The following is a 17,496-nucleotide window of genomic DNA, read 5'->3' on the forward strand; positions in this document are numbered from 1 at the left end:
AGTTTGCAGAACAGATGTCCTGATTATACTTCTTTCTTTCAGAGGGGCTCTTCATTCCAGGAATGAGAATCCTCCCAGTATGTTCTTTCACATGGTGACATGGCTTCTTACACTGCTCCAGCTGTAATAAAAACTCTATTCAGGAATATAAAGCATTCCACAGCTATAAGAAAGACTATCTTGTCTAATTCCAGAGAAGTTACTGTTTGAGGCTCTTATGTATCATAGGATGAGAATGGCGTGTATTTCTCTAAATCTGTAGTCTCCTCTAACACCCATCTCAGCCTCCCCCACTGATGCCACCCATGGTTCTATGCGCAGCCCATTAGGATTTGCTGTGTAGTGTCTGAACTTTCCACTAAAACTTAATGATACGCATTGATGAATGAACCTTTAATCTTCTTTAACACTGACACTTGTATGGTGCTGTCTCTGGCCTGGAATGGTTTTAGACACCCTCCCATGGGCGAGATTTTCAAGGGTCACTCTAAAGCTGGTGTTCTGACTGGTGTGTTGATTGTACATTCTCATCCAGCCAGGAAGCAGGTCCATGTGTAACAGTGAGCTAGAGAACACCGAAAAGTCCACTGGTTTGGTGGTTGTGATGCCAACGGGACCTTGTGAGCAGTACTTATGTGTTGCGCACTCCCAGAGATTGTTCCAGTTCCTGCCGGCGCTGCTGGATCTGAAAGAAAAAGAGAAACTGTACAGTTCAGCAGATTCAACTGTTCAGTGGCAGGAAGATTCATTTATAGGCCAACAGTGTGGATAATTCCTTCACACCTTGCAGTAGAAATATCTGCTGACAGCCTCTTGAGACCACGGCTCGTGATAAAATTCAGCCCTGCGTTCTTCCTCTGGGTTTCCAACTACATCGGTCATCACCTGTGACAAAAATAAAAACATTTTTCACTATAGCTCTTCCACCACAGAGGCACATTTGGATTTACCTAGAGTCAAAATTTATCTACATTACTACATTAAAAATGTTCGGGACTGTTCTCTAAGCTGAAGGCAAATGGACAACGAACAGCATGTGTGCTTCCTACCGAAACAAGATGGTTGCATACAAACTGTCAACTGCGAACAGCTCCTAAGCTGCGCCAAGGAATAGTTCTAGACATCAGCAGCTGCTCAGGCCAGGTGTCACAATCTCTAACAATTTAACAGCATGGGCAGTTTAGTTCCAGTGCCAAGGAAAAGTTCTCCGGCACTGTTTATTTTATTAGCTTACACATCCAAAGAGCCTCCCACAGGGTAACAGCCTGGAATTGTTAAGGAATTCACATCAGACTGAAGCACAACTATATACCTGTCTTGCCCTTGTCTCAAAGCACATCTGACCCCAATTTCAAGGTAAGTTCTGACGGAGAAAGCACTCAGGAAAAATAACTCTATTAAAATGTAAGGAACAGAAAATCCCAGTAATTCCCAAATGGACAAAATCCTGAGCTGATTTTTCAGTCGCTGCACAATTGCTGAGAAAGCAAGATTTAAGAAACTGATGCGTTTTTGAAGGAATTAGTGGATGAGATCACCTGGAAAACTGCCCTTTAGGGACAAAGAAGCTGAACAGAGCTGTCAACCCTTTAAGGATGTTTTTCGTAACATGAAAGAGTTCTAAATTCCCGTGTGTAAGGAACTGGATAAGGAAGGCAGGAGACAGACATGACTCAGTAAGGACCTCCTTACTGAGTGAGGCAGTGAAACCAGGGACGTGTATCTTGGGAAGAAAATAGGGATGCTGCCGAGGTGTGCAGGGATGGGCTCAGGCAAGCTAAAGCACAGCTGGAGCTCAATTATGCAAAGAATAATAAGAAGGGCTCTTACGGTACGTTGGCCAAGAAAGGAAGACTAAAGAAAATGTACCCCTCTCTACTAAATAACACAGGAGAGCTGGTGACAGACAATACGGAGAAGGCTAAGTTAAACAAAATATTTTTTTTTGCCTCAGTTTTCAATGGTAACTGAAACTCTCTTCCCACATCTCTCAAGCCTCTGAATCTCAAGGGGGAAAGAAGATCAAGTTTGAGACCACCTGAGGTACCTGAACATACACAAGTCCATGCAACCTGACAAATGCCAGGTCCGGAGGGAACTGGCTAATGTAGTCACCAAGCCCCTCTTCAACACGTTTGAAAACTCACAGCAGTCAGGCAAAGTGCCCAGTGACTGGCAAAAGGGAAACATCACACTAATTTTTAAAAAAGGGTAAAAAAGAGGACTCTGGGCACTATTGACCAGTCAGCCTCACCTCTGTGCCCAGTAAGATTCTGAAACAGAACCTCCTGTAAGACGTGTTGGGAAATGGGGAAGCCAGGGAGATGACTGGAGACAGGCAACATAGATTCACCAAGGGCAAGCTGTGCCTGACCGGTCTTCTGCAACGGGGTGACTGCAGTGGTGGATCATGGAAGTGCAAGCGCTGTCATCACCTGGTCGGGGCAATCCTCGGCCCCAGTATGGACAGACGGGTGAGTGGATTGAGAGCAGCCCTGCAGAGAAGGACTGGTGGACAAAAAATAGGTAGGACCCGTGCGCTCAGAGCCCAGAAATCCAACCACACCCTGGGCTGCAGCCAGTGCAGCATGACGAGTGGGGTGAGGTGGGGGATTCTGCCTCTGCTCCACTCTGGTGAGATTCCACCTGCAGTTCTGTGTCCTCCAGCACAGGAAAGCCATGGACCTGCTCAAGTGGGTGCAGAGGAGGCCACAAAGATGCTCAGGGGCTGGAGCAGCTCCCTGTGAGGACAGGCTGGGAGAGCTGGGGCTGTTCAGCCTGGAGAAGAGGCTCCTAAAGGGGAGACATTATTGTGGCTTTCCAGTGCTTAAAGGGGGCTGATAAGGAAGATGGAGAGAAACTTTTTACCAAGATCTGTAGTAACAGGACATGGGGAAAAACTTTTAAACTAAAAGAGGGTAGGTTTAGATTACATATAACGAAGACTTTTTTTCTGATGAGAATGGTGAGAAGCTGTGGCAGCCTCCTCCCTGAAAGTGCCCAAGGCCAGGTTGGACGGGGCTTGGAGCAGCCAAGGTCTGGTGAAAGACATCCCTGCCCATGGCAGGGGGGGGTCAAACTGGATGATCTTTGAAGGTCCTTTCCAATCCAAACCATTTTATGATTCCATTAAAAAATAAAAAGCTGATGACTACATCTCTAGCATCATAGAATCAAGGGTAAATAAAAAATTATTACCATCTTCTGCAGAGTGGTATTTCACAATCACAATTCTGATGCCAGCAGGGTGGAACATTATAGAAGAGGCCTTTATGGGACTGGTTGTCAGTCAGGAGAGCACTGAACGACTGCTCTGTGTATGCAGATAGAGGAGCTCCACAACACCTTCATTTGTAAGCCTTTCAAGCTAAGAACTACTTGATTTAAACATTCTTTCATAGGCCTGTCCCATTTTGAATACAATATAAATAATAATAATCTTAATAGTAGATTTTTGGAAGACTATTGACTAACAAACTAGACATTTGTATTTGAAAGACATAATGATAATTTCATGGATTCACTAATACAACTGGTTTTGAGGTATCTGAGTTAAAGACACAAAGTATGAAATTTTATGAGGAACAAATTTTTCCTTTTTGCCGGCAACCAACTGAACTTCTTTATATTCCATTTCATGGCTACCTTAAAGCCAAACTTGAAAAGCAGCTGATATTTAATCTGCCTATTTCTTTAATAAGATTAAATTATGAACTAAAAAAAACACCCAAATTACGTTACTGTACTATAGGATGCTCCTGCTGAGTTTTATACAGCTTTTATTTTGTGGAGTACACCAACACCGCCCCGCTCCTCAATCTTATTGTCCGACCACAAAGTCACCTACCAGCCCCAGAGGCACTGCTGTTCTGCTGGAAGCAAAGTACAGCCTGAGCTGTCTTCCCCACATACTGTCTGCTCTGGGACTGCAGCATTCCACTCATTCTCTGTCTGACACTCATTTTCCATCCTGGATGTTTTTAGCTGTACACTTTATATGCATATAGATAAAATTCTGGTTCCACTACTCCTTCAAACCTTAGCTCACCTTAAGATCCCTACTTTGGGACCGGAGAAGGTCTTGGATGTATCCTTTGGGATCTTTGGAGAAACTCAGCATGAAATCACGTTGTATTTTTAACTGATTTATGGATTCAATTGTCTCATGAATCTGACAGAGAAAAAACAAACAGATGTTACTCAATCGCTCTCATGCTCCAGTGACTCTGAGGCCAGCTCCGTTAGCCTCTCTGTAGTTCTCGTAACGTACAAGGTACGCCACACGCATTCTGAAGAGCTAAGTCATGTCACTGCACAAGGTAATAATTTTCTGTGCATAAGCAGTCTTTCTGCCGACTTGGTTTTCTTCAGGAAAGGTTCTACGTAAACATGTCTTTAAACAGTGCCCAGTGCAAGAAAGCAGTTATTCCCCTGGTTAATCATTATCGTATCTTCAATAGTCTGCTGTGATCCTTAAAATTTCTACTCACTGCCTGATCAAGACCAAGTTAAACAACTCACATAACAGCCATGACTTCTAGACTTTTTCTTACGAGAAAGCCTATTAAAGTCACAATGGCTGTGAAAAGAAGTACAAACAATGAGAAATCAAGAGTATGGAAGATTGATAGAAAATCAGGCATAGCTTAGGAAATACTATGAAAGAAACAAGCATTAACCAGCAGGGAAGAACAAGGGCTCCAAAGAGAAGTCTAGGTCCTATAATCATCCAAAACCAATTATGATCAGCGGGAGGACAGTTAAGGAGTCACTTGGACACACATACACTGAAAGGCAAACTTTCGCTACCCTCTTCCTCTAAAATTCTAGTTCGAGGTTGTAAACCTCTCCTGTTAAATTTCATGTGCACATCTGTTTTGCCAGAGCAGCTAATGTGGCCAGGCACACAGAGAAAAACAACCCTTCCCCAATCTGGCTGTACCATCAAGGCCACTAGTGTAGGCACAGCTCTGTGGTACGATAACAGAAGAGAGCTGCTGTCAACTTAAAATCATTCCTTATTTGGGAAAATGATGTGGCTGCACTGGAAAGAAATCTGTTGGGATGTGCGAGTCTCCGCTAGAGGACTCTGTGGCAGCGCTGCAGCTCCTGGTGCAGACGGACAATGCAGTAGCCGGTGCCTGTTCAGTAACTTCACTGGCCACAGCCTCTCCTCTGCTGCAGCAAATGCTCAAAAAAAGAAATGGAACGGACATGAGAAAAGGTAAGCTGGACTGAAAACAGAACAACCCTATACGTGCTGCAATGCAATCCTGTATAGGCTGGGAACCAGCTGGCTGAGCAGCTGCCCTGCTAGAAAGGACCTCTCTCAAAAGCCATAAACCAAAAGATGCTGCAACAGTCACCAGAATCCATAGGACTGCTAGTGTCCAAACTCCCTTCTCAATTACCCAAAGACCAGAATTTAACATATTTGTTTGTGTTAGAAGTAAACAAACTGTAAACTGGGCCTGATGGTGCATTACATAAATCATCTCTAGGCCACAATGTTACACCTCTTCACAGAATATTTGGGGTTGGAAGGGACCTCTGAAGACTATCTAGTCCAAATGCCCTGCCAGAGCAGGATCACCCAGAGCAGGCTGCAGACCAGGCATCCAGGCAGGTTCTGAAAGTCTCCAGAGGCAGAGACTCCACTACTTCTCTGGGCAGCCCGTGCCAGTTCTCTGCCACCCTCAAAGTAAAGAAGTTCCTCCTCATGTTTAGATGGAACTTCCTATGTTCAAGTTTGTGCCTGTTATCTCTTGTCCTGGTCTCTTCTTCTCCCCTTGCTCTGAGGAGGCACTTCTGTTTATCCCTCACCAGGCCAAACTGGGCATTTAGACACTTGCCAGAAGCTGGCTATCAGTTCCCATGACACGTGGACCCCTACTAGAGCCTGCAGGGTTTACCACTGCTGTAAGACAGATACTATTATCCGAAGTGCACTCGATCCTCTTTCAATAATACTGAAAACAAATCTGCCTAACTACACCAAGTGATTTTTCTGCCACGCATTTTTCTTATTTGCACCTACTGCAGAGAGCTGTTCTGCAACTGTGCATGCACAAAGCACAACTTGGTTATGAGATTCTCTTAGCTTTGACTTATAGCAAAGTTAACATTGATTAAAAGAATGAATTTTGATTTTCTAAATGAATTTTGACCTCTCAGTAAAAAGTTACAGTCAGCTCAGGTGACTCTTGAATGCCAGGGGATTCATTACACTACGTGTGAAACTATGCTTCTATCACCTTGACAACTGCACCAGGCCTCAGATCACATTTTACGTGGGAATGCCACTCAGCCCTCTGGGTTCCCGTTGCGTGTGGCTGGGGCATCCCTCTGTAAGCACATCCAGCGAGAAGTCCCTGTATCACGACTTCACTTTGACGTATGACACCAAACACACACAAAGGAACACAAGGAGTGTACGTGCCATGTGATATTTTACTTCTGGGCTAGTACCTTGTTGTCCAATGCTGTAATCTCTTGTTGGTTAGCTGTTGAGAGAAGAAAACTACTCATCTGTCCCTTTAATGGGTCTTCAACTTCTACATCTATGTCGTAACAAGCGGTCTTCTTCTGATCGTTGGGGTCAACACTATGGAGAGTATAAAAGAAGATCATGAGAACTGCCGTAAAGAATCAGAATAAATATCCACGCAGCCCAGAATACACTCTTAAAGCCTGCTGCAGATGCTGTGAGAAATGTTTATGAACAGGGTATCTTTATATTTTTGTATATCCTAGCATATCCTCTCATCTTTCATTAGTCAGAGTTCAGAAACCTCTGAGCTGGAGATTTTGTCCAAACTTTAATTTAGGAATGGACATAGCGTTCACTAAATTGCCTGACATCTTCCTGAGACCTGTTACAACTCTGGTCTCCAACGCAATCCCCAGTGGTAAATATCATACTGGTATGGTCTCTGCTCGACTGTATCGTTTCTGAGATAAAGTACATAAAACTGTGCACTACCATTCTGGATGCGAGCACATAATGACATTTTATTTGTTTCTTAGTTCTCTCCAGTAGTTCCTAGCATGGTAATTGTTTTGGCAACTCTGCAGCATTGTAACGATTCCCAGCTACTTCTTACATGGCAGCAGTGAATTTGGGGACCAACACTTTGTAAAGTTGCCTGCTTAATTCCTCAAAGCCTACAGCCAGGCATGCCTTCCTGTTACAGAAGCTATGCTGAGTCTTCCCCAATATATCACATCTATTAACTCCATTCTCTACTACAGTTAGTACCAAATGGCTTCCAACACCCAGGACTGGTCCTGGTATGTTTTTGGCATCACGTTAACTATTTACTGCCCCTCTGGTACTGAAGGGGATTTCAGAAACAGGTAACACATTGTACAGAACCATAGAATCTATGGTTGTACAAGACCCTTGAGATCCAACCATTAACCCAGCACTACCAAGTCCAACACGAAACCATGTCCCTGAGCAGCACCACATCCACCCGGCTTTGACATCCCCCCAGGGACGGGGACGCCACCGCTGCTCCGGCCAGCCTGTGCCAGGGCTTGGCAGCCCTTTCCCAATGTCCGATGTAAACCTCCCCTGGAGCAACTTGAGGCCGATTCCTCTCGTCCTGAGCTGTTACTCAGGAGAAGAGGCCGACCCCACCGGGCTCCAGGCTCCTGGATTTCGGGGGGTTGTGCAGAGCCCTCAGGGCTCCCCTCGGCCTCCTTCCCTCAGCACTGACCAGCCCCGGGCCCCCCGGCCACTCCTCCCGACACTGGTGCTGTGCCCCCTCCAGCGGCTTCATTGTCCTCCTCCGGACACCTCAGCCCCTCGGTGTCTGTCCTGCCGCGAGGGGCCCGAATCTGAACACGGGGTTTGAGGTGCGGCCTCAGCGGCACTGAGCACAGGGGACAGTAGGTGGCAGTTAAGCAATTTCATGGAAGTCCTGCATGGAAATCCATTTATGACTCCTCATTTAGTGTGTGTTAAATTTATTTCTCTTCAATAGGTTGATGTGAAAAAGATTTTCATAGTCTTTCCACCTGCCCTCCAAAACCCATACTGCACAGGTATGTGACCTTCCCTAATCTCTAAAGTTAACATTGATTAAAAGAATGAATTTTGATTTTCTTATCTAACTTTAAGCAGCTGATTTTCTTCCAAGAACAGAGTTTTTTAACCTTATTAATTTCTCAGCTTCGAAAGTAGGGTCCCTACTTCCAATATATTTCAACCAATCTTCCTTTTTTTTTTATTTTTATCAGACTAAATATCGGTATTACTCTTTGGCTTGTCCTATCCTAAATTTATACTTAATTTGTTGGGGTTGGGACTTAATATTTACTTTATCTTTAGACTGAAGTTTTTCAGGTGGGTATCTTGGTCACAATGACCTTCACTGAATTTAGGCATTCTTCACTCTAATTCTCTTGCAATCTCTGACTTGTTGGCATTTTTGGACTAAGAGTAACACCCAAACAGCTGACCCAGTCCCGACAAAGCACGCGTGGACTGGCCACTGCTATCTGTAATACTGCTCTGCATTTGACACTAGTAACTCGGTGACTGGAACAATTGCCCATGCTCTATAGTATCTTATTCCTATTCTCTTTTTTTCCCCTCTAAGGGGATTCAAACTCTCATTCCTCTCCCCTTAGGAAAGAAACCTCACCAACACTTTAAATGGTATTCTGGTAGGGATAAAAAGAAGAAGTTGTTTAGCATACTCTTAGACTGAAAATAATTCAGAATTATGCAGACCAGAAGACACAGAGAATGAACACAGAACGAAGTCCAAGGTATCACCTGGGACTTATAAAAACCAGATTCTGATTCTGTGTTTTACACAGTGAGTGCTTTGCATATCACACCGCTGAGCTGACGGACCACCTTACCTGATTATGTGGTTTATCACTATAGGGTCTGGTGGCAGCAGCAGGTTAGTGAGTCTCTGAGGAATCTCAGAAAACTTTAGCCGTGGACAGTCAAAGATCTGGAAGACAAGAAAGCATGTTATCCTTGTCCAAAACCCAGCTTGCAATTAAATGAGAAAATAAGAAATCAAAAGTTCAAAAGAAAGGTGATTTTGAAAGCTGAGATTCTGGCTCCTTGCGTAGAACTTTGGGTCACTTCTGTCCCTGCTGCATTCACAGGTGGGGCTGGCTAACAGGTGCAGCAGCTGAGGATGCCTCCAGGTGTCCCACGTGTGGCTCGGCTGCTGAAAGGCACAGACCACTCTGAGGGTACACCAGGAATCAGCTACGGGAGAGAAGAGCACACGTCCTCTCTCACTAAGGGCTTGCAGCAGCATACTGTAAAAACCCCATTATTTATTTATTTTTAACCAGAGGAAATATAAAACATTTGTTGGTTTGGGTTTTTTTTTTCCCCCAAGGCATGTTTCCTGCAATAGTTTGTGCTAGAGAAAAATGCTAGAAAACATTTTTGTATTTTAAAACCATTTGCCTTTTGGTTTTTTTTACCAAAGAAAAAAAGTCAACACAGTTTTACTTATTTTCTACCACAACCTGAACAGCCTCTTGGAAGGGATCCACTCCTTTCTAATTAATATCTCATGGCGACCTTCTCTTTACTATGGTCCAAAATCTAAATATGTATTGAATTCAGAAGGAAAAAAAAAAAGTGTTTTGACAAGGATCTGTAGTTTTTGGAAACTTTCTGTGAGAACTTGCAGTGTGTTACTGTGAATCTAGAACAGCTCCATACACCTAGAGTTTTCAGGAATATAACTATTCCAGCCTTTCTTTTTCCTACTGAGATTTTTAATGCTCTGAATAGGTAAATAGGCTTTTCTTTAATAATATTGCATTTAAACTGACTTAAAAAACCCCTCCAACCCTGAACTATCTATATATCAACATACGCCTTCAAACATGCAGTTACGTGGAGGTAATTTGTAAAAATGTTGAGGCTTATGCAAACGTCTTTTAGGGAAACTATTTCGACCTGACAGAAGCGAGAGGCTGCTTGCATTGTATCTCTGGACGGAAACGCACCATGCAGCTCTGGAGCCAAGGGGTGCAGGTGGGGCTCAAAGAACAGACGGCCAGGTTGTGGAATGGATATTGAAAGTCAGACTGTCCAGCTAGGATCTGTGGCTCCTCGGAAAGAGCATCTTCTGAAATCCATCATTTTCTGGAGCAAGGGCATTTGGTAGCAGCAACATCCAGGGGCCAGCTCTGACTTTTGAAATACCTTTGGGCCTTTTTTCTTGCTTTTGCTGGTTACACAGTGGATTTCAAGCCCCCTAGCTGACATAAACAGTATTTCTGAACAGAAGAGGATCCTTCTTCATCAACACTAAAATCTAATTTGCTGGACTTACCTGCATCCAGGAATTCAGCCAGCTAGTTGGTAAAGAGCAAGCAAGTAACCAAACCTACTGAGCCTGCAACTCACTCTTTATTTCAGTTCTGAATTCTGACACTGTCTCAATACTCATGTCAAACTTCTAATGTGGATCCTCAAGAAGTAAAAGCCGTAAGGAAAATAAAATCATAGAATCATTCAGGTTAGAAAAGACCTCTAAGATTATCAAGTCCAACTGTCAACCCAACAGTACCTTGACCACTAAACCATGTCCCCATGTGCCATGTCGGCACGGTTTTTGACACCCCCAGGGATGGGGACTCCAGCCCTGCCCTGGGCAGCCTGTGCCAGTGCCTCACCGCTCTCTCAGTGAAGAAATTGTTCCCAATATCCAACCTAAACCTCCCCTGGTGCCACCTGGGGCCGCTTCCTCTCATCCTGTCATCAGTAACGTGGGAGAACAGACCAACCCCCACCTCACTACACCCTCCTCTGAGGGAGTCGTAGAGAGCAGTGAGGTCTCCTCTCAGCCTCCCCCTCTCCAGAGCAAAGGATGCAAGGAGACAACATGGAGAAAAGGGGTTGGAGGCTGGAAATTAAGGCTAGATGGTATTTTCCAAAAGCTTTTCATTTTCCTACCTGACCGAGTTACTGGTCTAAACTTACAACTCTGCAAGCTGATACGGTTATAGTAATTCTGGTGTGTGAGGTAACTCATTCTGTGACAGTTTTTCAGTCTGCACCGCACTGTAGCATTAGATACAACCAGAAGCACACCAGTAGGGGCTTTAGAAAAGCTGACATACCAAAGCAAAAGGCTGGTATCTAAAAAGAAATGCTAGAGACACTGATGGGTTTTGCGCTGCCCCCTCAAGGGATCTGTGTGTTTTCCACGAGGATCATGATTTTTTTCCAGGAGTTTTTTCCATGCCTAAAAGTACATATTTCTACAGAAATATCAACGGACTGGAAAGCATTCCTAATCCAATTCCTTTACCCTCCAGAGCTCAATCTCTGAGTATTAGGGTGAAAATAAAAAAATCTCATAATGAAATGTTTCATTTGATTTAATGGGATTCATTTTCCCAAATACTAACACCAGTTTTGAAGGTAAGATTAGCTACTTATGACAATTTTGCCAGAGACCTAATGAAAACAGAAACACTCAAACCAATCCCATTTACGACTGAAATCTATGCAAGCGCTGCATCCTTAAGGAAGTATTCTAGATTAGCCAGCTCTTGCGGGGGTGTGGTTCAAGTCTTCTAGAACAGGAATATGCTACTTCTCAATTCTCTCATCTGACTCATCTTCTGGGGATGGGGAGACAATCATCGGGTCTGATGGTATTCCTCAAGAGTTCTAGCAGCAAGACCTATGAGCTAATACGCTCATACAAAGAGCTAACAGGAAGAGAAGATAGCTCCAGCAAGTTCTTATTCAAGCCAAGTTCTTAAAATGAAAATTAAAATAAATAAAAGTGAGAAGGCCAACAGCTGATACTAAAGGAAAAAGGTAAGAACAGGAGAAACATATACTGGTCTTTCCCCCAGAAAACTCTCCTAATCTGCCCAGCTTTGCAACTACCTTGCATTTGTACCAGCCCAATATTTCTTCCCATCGGTTTGTCACTCTGGCAACCTAAATACACTTTTAGTATTTGTAACATCCTACCACAAGAAGTTTCTAAGTTTAACTATGCTCAATTCCTTTTGTTTCATTTTAATTTGCTACTTGCCAGTTTCAACTGATGGTCTCTAAGTATTTACAAAAATAAACAGTAATTACTTCATGTTCACCTTTCCCATTTTGCTCATGGCTTTTCAAATGTTTTTCACGTCCCCTTTTCCATTTTCTCTTCAGGCTGGCACAAATGAAACAGAGTCTAAACTGGCTACAGATAAACAGCGAACAGAAAACGAATCATCTAAGCAACAGAGTGAACAGCTTTGTAATTTTTCCAGGAAATTCCTTTGTGGTGTTAAGATGGAATCTTCACTATACATGAAAAAGCTTGCATGCTATAAGTCTCAAAGTAAAAACATCCCAAACAAACAAAAAGAAACTGTCAAGAGAGTGCCTATATAATCCAGATCATTTTGGTTCTATATTCACAAAAACACCCAAGAATCTCGCAATTATGGAATCCTAGAATGGCCTGGGTTGGAAGGGACCTCAGAGATCATCTAACCCAACCCCTGCCATGGGCAGGGACGCTCTTAACCAGCCCAGGTTGCTCCAGGCCTCACCCAACCTGGCCTTGAACATCTCCAGGGAGGGGGCAGCCACAATTATTTTGTTGTATTTTGTATTTTCAAACGTGGAAAAACCCAGTGCTGCCTTTAAGTTTATTTCAAGCATTGGTTGCTTCAAACTGTGATAGGGCAAATTAATAAAATAAAATAAAAGCTTAAAAAGAAAAGTAGGACGCAGCTTTCATCCCCACATTTACTTTCAGTGCTCAATAAAAATATTATTCATTTATTATCACAGCCAGAACTTTCCCTAAACAGGAGTGTGTCACAAACTCTACCTTCAGGTACTTTCAAGATAAATTAGGTAAGCCTGAAGCTACAGAAAACCAAAGCCAACTAAAACAGTGATAACTCTGATAACATTATACAAAATTAATATAATCATATTTAGAGAAAAGGTGGAGATGCTTTTAACTGGCGTTCTTGGTCAATTCTAGAGGTCACTGTGAAAGACAAAAAGTCCTAATGTGCCGCTTTCAAAACATCATGCACATGATTTAGGGTATTTTATAATCTGAAGCAGATTTAGGAAAAAATATCTTTTCTAATTATGTCTTCCATGTCTTTTGCCCTTTATAAATAGCGAGGAAGAAGGGATGAAGACAGGTCTACATACAATTTGGCAATCAGAATCAGAGATTATTTCATATTTCTTAGTACAAACTGATACATCGGGGGAAAAAACAGTGAAACAATGGTGTGAAAGAATTAGAGAAAGTCGTTCCTCCTGGTAAGGCCACAGCTCACGTGGGAGTGCCGAACCACCGAACGTGCTTTTGACAACAGCGGCACACGGGGCGGGTGCTTATTGTATTAGTTGTAGTGACCATGGAAAGCCGGTCAGTAGTGAAGGCACTGCAAATCATTAAGGGCAGATAAAAATCAGCAATTTTCATCCACCCTGAATTTGCAGATGGATATGACAGTTTGCCTCTAAAGAGCTACTGTGTCCAAAAAGGAGTTACCTGCTGGAAGTACTTGTCACAGTTAATGTACTCCTTGTCATGGGAGTCTTGCAGCTTGTTGGTTTTGATGTACTGCCAGAGAGCCTGGATGATGGCTGAGCGGGTCTGGGTGTGTATCCCCAGCAGGCGAGCTAAGCGCGGGTCCAGTTTGAACTGTGGAGGCTGAAACAGAGAGAAGAGGAGATGGAGAGAGCAATGGAGAGAAACGCAGACAGACACACAGGTGCGAACTTTCAGCTTTGATTCTGGGGGACTGTTCCGCAGGAGAAGCGCCCCATTCAACAGCAGAGATTGCAAAAACACAAGTTGTTCAGACACATGCCACTGTCAGTGCTCTGGAAGAAAAGAAGGACACTCTGCATGTGCTGTGCACACAGACTACCCCGTCACATGCTTTAGGTAACGACGACTTGCAGGCTCAGGAAAGAATTTGCCTTTTCAATATCAATGCAGAATTTGACTTTAGGGAAGGGGAGAAGAAAAAGAACAGTGCTTCCTCTGAACGACGGGAGGTTACCCACAGAGAGGGTGAAGGAAGTCAGGACGATGCTTCTGCTGTGGCCAATAACTGCTCAGCTGACTCACACCAGCAAAGTGCCTTGAAACTCTGGTTTTCAGACACGTTGCACCACTCTGCTGCATACAAGAAAATTTCCCCACCTACAACTAGTCAGTGGAATATATTTTTTTCTCCTGACCTCTGGCTCTTCAATCACCCTCTTCTGCATTTCTAACAATACACATTCTTTGGATACTTTGGAATTTGATGCCTCTGCAAGTGTGTACCCATATTCAGGTTTAATATTTGCTGCATTATTAGGCAAGGATAGCTCTGTTGTGTGCCAGCTGATCCAAAGCTAGCTTTATAACAAATCAAGACTTAAGCATAAGAAACATCTACTCTGAAACATAAATTTACAATAATGGTGAGCATAACATCATTATAGTGGCTAAACAATAAAGATTCTCATTGGCTATATCAGCATTTCAGTCAGCTCACATACTCCCTAACATTATTAACATTTTCTCTCTGTTAACACAAAAAGGAGCATCTTTATCCTGGAGAGACGCTATTTGCACAGAGGGGAAAGAGAACGGCACAGAATGAGTTCTTAGTCTTACAATCAAAATGCATCTGGGACTGAACTGCCACTGAAAAGGGGGCTGAACTAGGTGACCTCTAGAGGTCCCTTCCGACTTTGATGATTCTGTGATGCGATGAAAGTGTGCCCAGAAACCTCTTTTGTACTCTATCCCAAGACAGAATAACCTTATTTTGCGTATTGGGTTTTTTTTGTTTGTTTATTTCCTGTGACTGGCATCAGGGAATTGATTTGGAGGTGTTTTGTTAGCTTTTTTTGTCAGTTCCATGACTTGTCTGTATTCAGCCCACTACTACTGCTGCACTACTAGTAGTGCAGCAGAAGTAGCGCTGGCAGAAGAGAGGAACCGGAATGCCTAAGGAGGCCCAAGAGTAAGGGCAAATCTAACCTCTGCAGGGCAAGGCTGTCTTGTGCCAGGTTAGGGTGACAACGTAACTGAAACTCAAAAAACCGGGAAATCTGTGTAACCTCCTCTGAAAAAAGGCTGCTCCAGCTACATGGCTAGTGCAGGTACTGTCAGCAGAAGCCACTCCTTTGAACTTCTGTACAGGAGCACACACACAGCTCATGTGCAACTTACCTGACTATTCTCTAAGAAGCCTGAGGCAGAAATGCATATTCTTTCTGCAGATTGGCAATAAAAATACTAATTATCACAGTGCCAAGAATAATATTTTGCTAGACTATAATAGAAATTTACTTGATGTGAACCCTTTAAATAGTTTGGTACCATTCTAACCTCAATGGGCTATATGACCTTTTGAGTCCCAGTACACTGGTTTTTAATGCCCGTGACAGGGTGGATTTGCTCTGCTGCACGGTGTCCCAGAGGCTGTATTTTCCATGCCAAAAGCAGCACGCTGACCTGGTAGTCCAACATGAGGAGCAATGTGCACCGCACGCTGACATCGCCGGGTCTTTTCACCTGGAAACCATCCGTCTCCTGCGTTGTGGGAGTTCTGTGCCACTGCCCAAGGCAAAAACAGGTAAGACAGTCAGTCTCTTCTTCCCTGATGTCCACGGAGATGCATCCTGCCCAGCATGCTATGCGACATTACAAGTACAAGCCTTCTGAAGATCTTGCAATTTAAAATTAAACAAAGCGCACATCCCCCTCCAAATGATGTCTTGCTCCACCCTTACAATTCAGCTTTAGTGCACACTCTGGTGTTAGCACGCTCTACTTGTTGGAGAAAATACACACAATTTTTTCATCATTTCATACATTCTGCTAGAAAACGTGCACTACATCACTACCACATATATGTTTCTAGAAGATGCAGATTCTGTTTATAACCTTTCTTAAAAAGACTGGAATTTTGAAAACTTTGGCAATATCTTAAATGTGATAATGAATGCAAGGTAACTTAAACAAGGTAGGCAACAGGCACGCAGCTGTTTATCTGGGCTCATACCACGTGTGTATGCAAAGGGTGCACAACCTCTTACCTCCACAAGATGGTTGTCAGGCCCATACAGATCTTTGTCCAGTTCAATAACCAAACTCTTAAAAAAAGAGGAAAACTTCCGCTTCTGTTTGCTGAGCTGCAGAACCAGAAGAAACAGAAATGTTTAAGGCTGCATATATTAGCTCGTGTTCTACGCTTCCTTCTCAGACTTTCTCTTTCTCTTGAACATTAATTCCCACATAGACTGCAAGTATGATCAGTCCAGTTGAGCCTTCCCTACGACAAATGCAGGGTGAGATGCAAAAATTCAAACTGTGATAGAACAGTGCACGCTGAAGGGAAGATTTCCCTGAGTCTCTTAAAGTTATTGGAGACTGGCTTGTGATGTGAACATGGCACCTGTGAGAGCAGGTCCAGAGGAGGCCATGAAGATGCTCAGGGGCTGGAGCAGCTTCCTTTTCCTCCACCCTTGCTCTGACCATACATCCTTTTGTCCTCCCTAGGAAAATGAACTACTTGCTTGTCCTTGCTCTACTCTTCACAAGCCCGACTTATCACACCTCTTGCAACCTGAACCCTGCCATATCTTTCAAGGGAATTGTCTCAGCCCTGTTTTCTCTACCTCCTCCTACCTGTCCTGTCTTTAAGTCTGCTCCATCTCCTGCTTCCCTCCCCACCATCCCCACTCTGGCCTTATCCCTCACTCCAGCAGTAACGAGCCAATGCTGCCATCAGAGATGTCTGAGGTGATGTCCTCAGTGAAGTCCACCACCCTCCAGGGCAATCTCCAGAGCCTTGCCAGCCCCAGCGAAGCACAGGGCAGCCGTACGTCATCCAGGAGCTTCCCCTCCACTCGCAGCTCCCACGAGGCGATGCTGCCATCGGAGTCGTCAGCGTCAGATTTTGCAGGATTAAACGTGTTGGAGATGTAAAGTCTGAGTTTCCGCTTTTGCTGTTACACAAATAGAGAAAAGAGAAGTACACGTTCTCTTTAAGTCCAAGACTCGAGGAAGCCCCAGGAAAGGCGATACACATTTAGTGGAGAATCTGCAGGTTTACTACAGTTGCACCAGGTTATACTAGAATTTAAGATTTGGTTATGCATAAGAAAATACACTGAAGAGCTCAACTTGAAACTTCCTTTCAAAAACTATAGGCTATACAGTCATGCTAAGATCCACTGCACGTGGGGAAAGGCCGAAGGCTGCAGGGCCACCAACCCCATAAGGCTACATATCCCACACTTCTGGATTAGACGCTTGAGAAATCGTAAGACAAGTACAATGCAGGGCCTGTCCTGCCTAGATCCTAGCTAGATGGCTAAGACCCACCTGCCAAGCTCTTTCTACACGAATGCCTTCCATAGTTCTGCAAGTTTACATTTGTAACTGGCAGCCAGACAGAGAGCTAATGCTGCAAACTACATGGAGGGCACGGCTCTGCCCATCTCCATGC

At 43.8% G+C, this 17,496-nt stretch overlaps 1 protein-coding gene across 1 annotated transcript; it reads right to left on the reverse strand.

Annotated features, from left to right (window-relative positions):
- Positions 1 to 186: 186 nt before the first annotated feature.
- Positions 187 to 16,993, reverse strand: SMARCD3 (SWI/SNF related, matrix associated, actin dependent regulator of chromatin, subfamily d, member 3; the record flags this gene model as incomplete). Its single annotated transcript, XM_009867019.1, has 9 exons — positions 187 to 685; positions 784 to 885; positions 4,049 to 4,171; positions 6,469 to 6,604; positions 8,875 to 8,972; positions 13,530 to 13,691; positions 15,498 to 15,599; positions 16,082 to 16,177; positions 16,871 to 16,993. Coding segments are annotated over 9 exons (996 nt in total), but the record flags the coding sequence as incomplete, so codon positions are not given.
- Positions 16,994 to 17,496: the final 503 nt, after the last annotated feature.

Source organism: Apaloderma vittatum, unplaced genomic scaffold, assembly GCF_000703405.1.
Source record: "Apaloderma vittatum isolate BGI_N311 unplaced genomic scaffold, ASM70340v1 scaffold7193, whole genome shotgun sequence".
NCBI classification, from domain to species: Eukaryota; Metazoa; Chordata; class Aves; order Trogoniformes; family Trogonidae; genus Apaloderma; species Apaloderma vittatum.